The sequence below is a fragment of the Drosophila teissieri genome, chromosome 2L (genome assembly GCF_016746235.2).
Source record: "Drosophila teissieri strain GT53w chromosome 2L, Prin_Dtei_1.1, whole genome shotgun sequence".
NCBI classification, from domain to species: domain Eukaryota; kingdom Metazoa; phylum Arthropoda; class Insecta; order Diptera; family Drosophilidae; genus Drosophila; species Drosophila teissieri.
In genome coordinates, this window is record NC_053029.1 from 2,585,320 (window position 1) to 2,594,326 (window position 9,007).

General features: G+C 44.6%; 1 protein-coding gene across 1 annotated transcript; it reads right to left on the reverse strand.

Moving 5' to 3' along the window:
- Positions 1-7,121: 7,121 nt before the first annotated feature.
- On the reverse strand, positions 7,122-8,674 carry LOC122626317 (WD repeat-containing protein 82). Its single transcript, XM_043806518.1, has 2 exons — positions 8,364-8,674; positions 7,122-8,172 (listed from the first exon to the last, which is right to left on the reverse strand). The coding sequence occupies exons 1-2, from the start codon at positions 8,616-8,618 to the stop codon at positions 7,240-7,242; spliced, it is 1,188 nt and encodes a 395-aa protein (XP_043662453.1). The 5' UTR covers positions 8,619-8,674; the 3' UTR covers positions 7,122-7,239.
- Between the last annotated feature and the right edge of the window lie 333 nt (positions 8,675-9,007).

The following is a 9,007-nucleotide window of genomic DNA, read 5'->3' on the forward strand; positions in this document are numbered from 1 at the left end:
AGTGAAGTGCTGGCAATTGCAGAATCGACGAACTGACGATGGTCATGTGTTTTATGCAAATTCAATTGTTTCCTGTTGCATTGCAAATTGTTTGCCACTGGCAATCGCAATCGATGCCGATTCCCCATGCCCCCTCCCGCAAGTGGATATGCATTTGTTGCGTGGCACGCAACTGAGTGGGTGGAATGGCAAAAGGGCTGAGTGCGAAACGCCGTGCGCCCGAAGCTGCCACTCAAGAGATGCGTCTGCATTAATGAAGTCGCCATCAACGGCGAGAGACAGCGCTGCAGAAATCACGGACTTTGAAAAAGTCATTACGAACTTTGTAGGCACTTTTTCATTGAACAATGGAAAAAAGGTTTTTGAGCTGTTCGAAAAATTAACCATTTTATTAATAGAGTTAAGACAACGATGTGTCTAAATAACTTAACAAGATGTTTAAAAGAAGGCCACGCAATTGAAATGAATTAAGACAATACTTGTAGGCGCTTTTAAAAGTGTTTTCATATCCCCCAACAGTCCATACTTTTTTCAAGTGCGGCACGCGTTTGCACTGCAGGATTAAATCATAAAGTTTTTATTTGACACACCCACCCACTAGTTTACCCGCCGCAAAATCTGTGTGCCAACAGCAACGGCGAACGACAAACAGAAACCGAGCAAACAAATTAAGCGGCAATGACATGCAAGTTTAGACGCTCCCACCCACAGCAACACAAGCAAACGCACGCACACACTCTCGTATTCAGGACACCACACACTCGCACACTTACACACCCACACTAGCACTCTAACTCACACTCCCATAACTCTGATGCCGCAATTTATAAATGCCATAAGCCCCGCTTTCACTCCACTTGCGACTCCTTCCACTTGCGTGTGCTTGACAATTTGCATACAAATGTGTACACAAAATAATACCTGCCAATAAAAATAATTGACAACTGACAGTAAAAATAAACAATGCCACACACGCACACACACTACACTACTGTGTGCGTTGTTGGTGGGGCGAAAGCAGAGCACACATTAAATAAAATATGTGTATTCAGGATGCACAAAAAGCCTGGGAAAACTTTAAGCAGCTGTCAGATTGATTGGGCGAGTATTTTCGAGAGTGCGGGTGGCTCAAGTGGCTCATGCCTAATAAAGTTGACATCAGCACCTTGATTGGGACACATGAGACGTGATTTTCATTTAAAACAGATTTCATTTGGTGCCTGGGTAATATTAAGTATATGCTTGTTTTATAATAACAAGATATCAAAGTGAAGTTATGAATAAATATGCTAGTACTTCCTGCTTACAAGTTTCGCTCTTCTGCTCCCCATAAATATCTTAATTAAACAAATAGTCCTGCCTTAAATCAAAGGAAATATCGCATGTCAGGAGGGGCTAGCTCAGCTTTTAATACTTTTCACTATCGTGTGTCAAGATGACACGCCCACTCCTACGCCCTCGGCCCCTTCCTAACCATACAATCCACCCCAATTATGTTTGCCGTTGCCTTTTGTGCACTTCATTTGCCGCGCACAACAAGTAAGCCCGCACTAATGCACTGAGAAAAAATAATAATAATCCATAGACTCAGCAATTTGCACTTCAAGTTGGTTAAGTAATTTCTTATTTATATACAAGTATGTATGCCACAATTGCTTACATCACTTTGCTGTTAGTTTTTCTTTTGGTGTACTCACCGCCCACTACATTCCACTCGTCCACCACGCCCACATCGGCTTTAGTTCACTTTGCCAGCCATTTTCTGTGCGCATTAAAGTTAACAAATAAGGCTTAAAAAGTGATTGCGTGTGCGCGTGTGACGCCTCCACAGTGTCACGCCCACTTAAGCCCCCTATTTTAATTTATATATACATATATATCTGTGCTTCGTGATTTTCTTTAATTAGCTTATGCAAGCTTTAATTGAAATATTTAAAACTGCCGTACAATTGTTTCCATTAAAGATGAAACGATACCCGGTAATTAATTGTATTAAGTCGAATACCATGTTTCGTATTTTTTGCCTAACCAAAATTAATGGCATTTTCGGAGAGTAATTAATTAGAGCATGGCGAAATGGATGTCCCAACAACCAAAAACTGACACCGGATGCCAGGCTGTCTGGTAATTGACAAGCCATTATTGTAATTAAAATAACTCATACGCAGCGGTGTCCCAGCTGGAAAACGAAAGTGGGCGTCTGCCACGCATAAATCATGATGCGCTCGTGGTCGTCACTTGTAGCTTTGCATTTATTTATTCAAAACAAAACCGAGACATTTGCCATTCACGTGCCACTCGTTTTGATTTCTGCGGTCAGAATAATTTTCGCTTAGGTAATAAAATTTGATTTACTCCACAACACCACCCACTACCCATCCAGTCTGTTTCTAATGGCCATCGCGAACTCTGACAGCGCCGCCACAAAACAAACTTCAAAGCATTTAAATTCCAAAATGTCCGGCAAATGCTCTCTCTGTCTCCTGTGGGCAATAAAAACGAGGGAAAAATGTAAAATAAAATAACCATTTAGTAAAGCTCTTCTTCGTGGTATTTTATGTGGACCTAATAGTCGGAATATCTGTGTAATCTCAGGTATTTTTATATGATATCTTTTGATATTTTTTATTTAATTTGAAAGACAATTAGAGAAGTAATAGAATGCATCATGGAAATGGCATTGCCCACTTTTCTGCTGGCTCACAATGTAATGGCCAGAACATCGTCAATATCAATAGCTGTCCGGTGTGATAAATGCAGCAAGTGCGGCAAAAACCGCAGCCAGAAGCGAAAGCAAAATTCAATTAAAAAATACTTTCTGGCATTATTTAATGCGGCAACATTTGTTACCCCCCCAAAAGCCGGGCAAAATCACTGCATCACCGCCATCACTGGGTGCAACAAAAAATCGCATTAAAAGCCTGCGGAAAGAAAACAAAAGCAGCAATCCCTTTGCTTTTCCGCATTTCCTTCTTGTTTTGCCGCGATTTCCGGTTTTTTTCTTTTCCTTGTTTTGTTTTCTGGCCGTGTTTTGCTTTGTTACCCAAAGCGCATTTTTCACTTAGCTGGCAGTTTTGCTGGCTCGTCTCTTCTCCGGCGGGCTTTGTTTGCGTCTGTTTTCCGCGCTGGCCAATCACGCATCTGGCCAAAGCCCAGTCCCCGGGCCCAAGCTGGCCCAAACTGGCCCAAACCGGCAGATAAGGCCCCCCAACAGCGCCAAAGCCAGTACACAAAAAGTGGGAGCAGTGAGGAGAACGCAGAACACAGGGCAGTAACAACAAAATCGAATGCAATTTATTTTCTAGTTACTGTTAAGCTGATTGCAACTGCGATGGCGAGGGCGATACCGATCCGATGTCCTCCAAGCCTCCAACTTTTCCCGTGCTGGCTCTTACACGGAAACAAATACCTTCTGTATCTTAAACTTTGATTATACCAAAAGCAGTTAAGGCCATGACCAGCACATCTAATTTAGTGCTTTTGTAACCCCTTGAATGTCATTTACATATCAGCAGTGCTGCATCGATAAATACGTTGTTTTATAACACATATAAAGCGGCTTTTTCTCTGTGTAAACTCTAGTCCTGTGAAATCCTTTGATCTGCACCTGCTTTACCTAGTCCTTTTTTGAACCCCTTGATTCTGCAGTGAACGCGCAAAAAAAACTTTGCCAGCCGCGTGCTTTTAAAGGCCAAAAGCGTCACTTAAAAGCGAATCAACAGAGCAAAAATGCCTTTTGGCATTGGAGTTGGAAAGAAGAGTTCCGGAATTAGACCTCTGTAGATCAGCGAATATTTGAAAACTGAAATGATTCATTTTAAAAGAGTATTTACTACTACACTTCCCTAATCTGTTAACATAACTTAACTTAGTTCTGTGTTTATCACTTTTATATTGCCTAGCAAGTTCAGCGATAAATTCAACACCCTTTCAATACCAGCTTTAAAACTTTTGAAAGCACAACTTTCTTGAAACTAGTTCAGTTCAGTTTACCTCATCTCTGATTTTTTGACCAGCCAGTTGACAAAGCCCAAAGCAAAAATTCCAATTTAAGCGTCGTGTCAAAATGGCAAATCAAAGTTTAGGGTTCCCGGGTCCGCAACTTTCACAGCAGAGTGTTTGTATGAAAATTGCTTGATTGAATGCCTGATTGAGTGACTGACAACTGGCTGACAGCGATGGAGGCGCACACATAGCGGTCAGAATGGACAATTGCCAAATCGCCCCAATTGTCCCCACACCCGGATTCAAATTGGTCTGAGATACACGAAGGGGAAAGGGTGAACCGAATGGTCGGTTAATTTGGGGCAATCAGAGGGCAAATTGTAGCCACAGCCATCTCAAAAACTGCTGTAGTTTCGTCAGTTTTATGTCCTCGATTTGGGGTGGAATTACAATTGCAGAAAGGATCAACCAATGATGCATATTGATCCAACAGAGTTCTCTTTGCCTCGCCTCAGGCAACCAAATGGGTTTCACAATCCCCACAGTTTATGCAAATATATTTTCGGATTGATTGGCTAGACAAACTGCATTACACACAGAAAGATATGGGGTGGCGTTGTAAGCTGGTAAAGGGAAATATTATTTGAATATTCCTCATATCCCCTATATGCTAATTTAATACCTGAGGAGCAAATGCAAACTACAACATGAGTTTTAGACGAACTCTATAATTTTCCAGGTCCTGCTACATGTAACAGGCACTTGTGCCCCACGATCGTATCTTGCAACTCCGATACGGGACTTTCTGCGGAAGGGCGTACTTTAGTCCAGGACCTCCAGCCATTAACACGTGCTGTTCTGGCTGGGGATGAAGTCCACGAGGGGAACAACGTGCATGTAATTGTGTCGCCAGGACAGCCTAATCCGTAGCCCTTGGCCACTTTTGCTGCTGCCACTTAAAAATCCACTTAATCCCGGCGTCTTAGAAAAATAACAAGAGAGGGAGAGGAGAGCAGCAGGAAAGTACAAATCCGGGGAACTGGAAACGTAGAGCCCAGCTTAGCCCCTTGCTCTGACGTATTCAAACTGCAAGTCGATTGTTATTTTTACGCCAACGGCGGAAATAGACATCCTGCCTCGCGTCCTGCGAACAAAAAAAAACTTTAGCACAACTTTTGTGGAAAGCGCGAATGGGGGAAACGGGGAAATGGCGAAGGAAAAGCCGGCAAGTCAATGTCTGAAGGCTGAAGGCTGAAGGAGTACATTTTGTGCGGCAGTTGGCAAAAGTTTTTCCCCTGGACTGGGCATGCTATATGCTGTACAGCAGGACCTTGCCATTATTGAAAGTGCCCGTTGAGTAATTTAAAAGTTAGCCCCCGGATCTCAACTTGCAGTCGCCCATTGAAGCAGCCGACCCAAGAGGTAAGAGGTACGAGGTAAGAGGTATCGGGGTCAAATTGATTCTTAATAATAACAAGAAATCAGACTTTAAATCATGTGCCTGTGCAGGGCAAACTTGTTGTTTCCGCTTTGCCGATGCATGCAACCGATTGCCTCTCAAGTACATAAATTCCTCAATAATTTCAGCTCGCCAAAAGTTTTTCTTTGGCTTGTAGTTCATAAAAAAAGGCCAGCGCACTACAGCAATATTGGCTTAACAAAAGTTGGAGATGGTAAAACGGAAAGAAATATGGTATTGGTCTTTCAGCTGTACAAAAATAAATAAAATTTATATTCATCAAATTTATAACACTTTTTCATTATAGTAATGACTGAAGTCGTGACACGAACGAAACTAGCTGCCCATCGCTGGCAGTCGCTTTTCCAATTCGATTGCCCCAAAACAAGATTAGTGTTTGGGGCCAACGAAATCCGCTTTTATTACCAAACGCATTAAATATTCTTGCGTCATTGGACAAAAGCCCGTCCCGGGAAAAGGAATTTGTGGTGCGTGGCGATGGCTATACACATAGCAATGGGAATCTGGGGAAGGGAAAAGCGGAAAAGGGGAAAAGGACTGTAGGCGACTATGTGTCGGGGCCATTTGGGATTTGTTTTACAATTTAGTCACGCGCCTGGCTCGTTTCTTTTTACGTTTCGTGCCCACCTTTTTAATTAATTTCTCCTTTCGCTTTTGCCAAGTCGGCCAAGCCATTTATGCGCTTCAAAGGATGCTCGTTAGGGATCGCTGGCGCGCTAATGGCGATGTCCATGCAAATCAAAATGGCGACACGGCGACTTCCGTTTCCGGCGCACACTTTGCAGTGGGTGCACGGGTTCCCAGGCTCCAGCTTAATCCTTCTTCCCGCACATTTGTCGCATGCGTTAATTTATGTTTGCCCAGTTTCAGGTTCAGTTTCAGTTGCAGTTCCTGCTTCAGTTCCAACTTTGGCACTTAATTAGCATAATGAGAGCTTCTCGGCTGCCGCTGCCATTGTCCTGTTTGCTGTTTTACCTGCTGCAACACCCGAAACGAAACTCCTTCAGCAGGAGTGCATTTAGCTAGTTTGTTGACTCTTCGAGTGTCTGGCAGTTGCACACTTACGGCCAAACTTTGATCAAACACTGAAGATTGCATCAACTAAACAAATCCGCAGCATTAAAGTATTACGGCCTGAAAAAGTAATTAAGCTACGAAAGTTCTGTTCGTTTTGAAATTCACATCGGCAGTCACCAGATATTTAATATATTCAAAGTGCACCACTTTCCTCCTAGCTTATCTGAATTGACCTCAAATACGTTATCTTCTCCTGAATAAACTAGAATATAGTTTTAGCCGCATATTAGGCCAAGTTAAGTGCGACTTGCATTTGACTGAGGTCCACACTCTGTGCATTCAAAACTTCATAACGCCCAAGAAAGTTTTGGAGCATCCATCCACATGTTCAATTGGAGTTACAACTTCACAAACTTGAACGGCAAAATGTTTGTTTTTTTTGGGGCTTTTGGCAAAAGATTTCATTAATATTAAAAGAGGGGGGAACTCTTTATGGCCACAGAAACTAAATGAAACGCTTGTCAGAAAGCTGCAGCAGCACATATACACCCAGTCGAAACTTGGCCAAAACTTTTCCCACCACATCGGGAACTCCTTTTCGGAGTAGAACGCAGCCAGCTGTGCAATTTGCTGGCCAAACTCAACAATTTGTGTCTCAAAAGCATAAGGACTGTCCAGGAAGTTTGGGGGATCCCCCTGCTGGGAGTTGGTCTGCGAACTTTTGCCAGCAGCCAACAGCCAGCAGCCAGCTGATGAATAGCCCCTGCTTTTATTTAAGGAAGAGATCGGTACACATCTTAGTCATCGGATATTTCGCCATCTTCCAGGGAGTCCTTATTGCCCAGAGCTTCGGTGAGATCCACTAAGGGATCTTCGGCGCAAGCCCGCTTCCTGTTTAGTGTCTGCATTTTGAATCCCATGTCCACTTTGGGTTTGGGCATGGGAATTTTACTGGGAGCCCTGACAGCCTCCTGTTGTACATCACTCTCCGTAATGGAGATGGTTTCCCCTGGCTTCAGGCGATCCACCCAGTCGTAAACTCCGTTGGCCATGGGCATCCAGAACACGATTAGCAGGTCGCTGCTCACGAACATGGTGGCTCTGGGATTGAAGCGCAAACAACGAACAGGACCCACATTGTTGCCCTTGAGCACTGCCACAGGATATCCATCGGCAGCCCGCCAAATGTGAATCCTGCCCTCATCCGCGCCCGACAGGATGAACTGCGAGTCCGGCGTGTAGGTGGCGTCCAGTGGCAGCCTTGATTGATTCGAATAGCCAGTGAAGGACTGCTGGTAGGTGCCATCGAAAGCCGAAACACTGAAGCACCAGGAGTGGTCCGTGCTCAGCAGCAGGCTCTTCCCGTTGGGAGCGAACTGCAACTGCGTCCAGTTGGCCTTGTCATTCACCTGATAGGCGAACTTCTGGCACGGCTGCCCGCCCAGCATCCTCACATCGTGGATCTCGATGCCCTCCGTGCCCGTACTGGTGGCCAGGACCAAGCCGGCAGGATCAAAGGCGCACAGCGGCCGCCGCAGCTTCTTTATGCGGTGTGTGTGAGTGCTGGACCGGAAGTCCCACATGTACACCTGATCATCCCGCCCGGCACTGATGAACACATTCTCGTTTCCTGGCTGAGAGGCCAACCCATGGACACTCTTCGCATGACCGCCGAACACGCGGACGCAGAGGCGTGTATTCAGATCCAGACATCGGATGGAGTAGTCATGCTGTCAATGGTAGATTTAAATATTCATAAGTTTCAATTTGAAATATATGTAAAGTAAAATGAGAAGGAAGATTTCATTTCATTTCGGCAATTTGTTAAATTGAAAGGCCAGGACTCTCAGCCCTTTTGCATCAAACCGTGTCCCTTTTGGCCATTCACTCTGTGTATCTCAGCTCCTTTAAAGCCTCTTACCTTTGAGGTGGAGTGCAGGACGCGAGTGTCCTGCTGGGCGAAGCAGGCGACGTCGGGCAGGTAGTGGTGCATGTGCACCTGGCAGAGCTCCACCTGCCGCGTGCTGCTGAAGATCGAGAGGGCGGAGTGGTCGCAGAGCAGCAGCCGCAGTCCGTCCGCGGAGAACTCCATGGAGCGCTTGTGCTCGTCCGTCTCCTGGAACACCTTGGCCACCCGGAACTGGCGCATGGCATCGTCGTTCAACCTGATAGACATTTCCGTTCAGTCTGAGCTTTGAAAAAAAACGCTCTTCAAATAGAATGTGACGTTAAAGGCACTGACTTCTAGAAAAACTGATACAGTTTACTTAAAGTATTTCATACCATTTAATAAGAAGTATTTCTGGAGAATACATATATATCCAAAGCGATGGAAAATCTCTGCTTTCTTAGCAATTACACTGATTTTCTCTCTCTCACAAGCAAGTGCCACTAACTTCATTTCAAGTGACTGGCTTTAAAACTAAATTAAGGCGATTTGAGTTTGCCCCGGATCAAGTTGATTAAATCAAGTGTTCAACCGTCTGCCACGCCCCCTGCATCGCCCACTGGCACAGCTGGGGATGCATTTTAATTTCCTTTTCGCGACCAACTGCCAGATAGCCT

Excerpts from the sequence above, each read along its gene's own strand:
- LOC122626317 (XM_043806518.1), bottom strand. The coding sequence starts at position 8,618 with ATGTCTATCAGGTTGAACGACGATGCCATGCGCCAGTTCCGGGTGGCC. Across the intron at positions 8,173-8,363 it reads TCCTGCACTCCACCTCAAAG|CATGACTACTCCATCCGATG; the intron begins GTAAGAGGCTTT and ends TACCATTGACAG.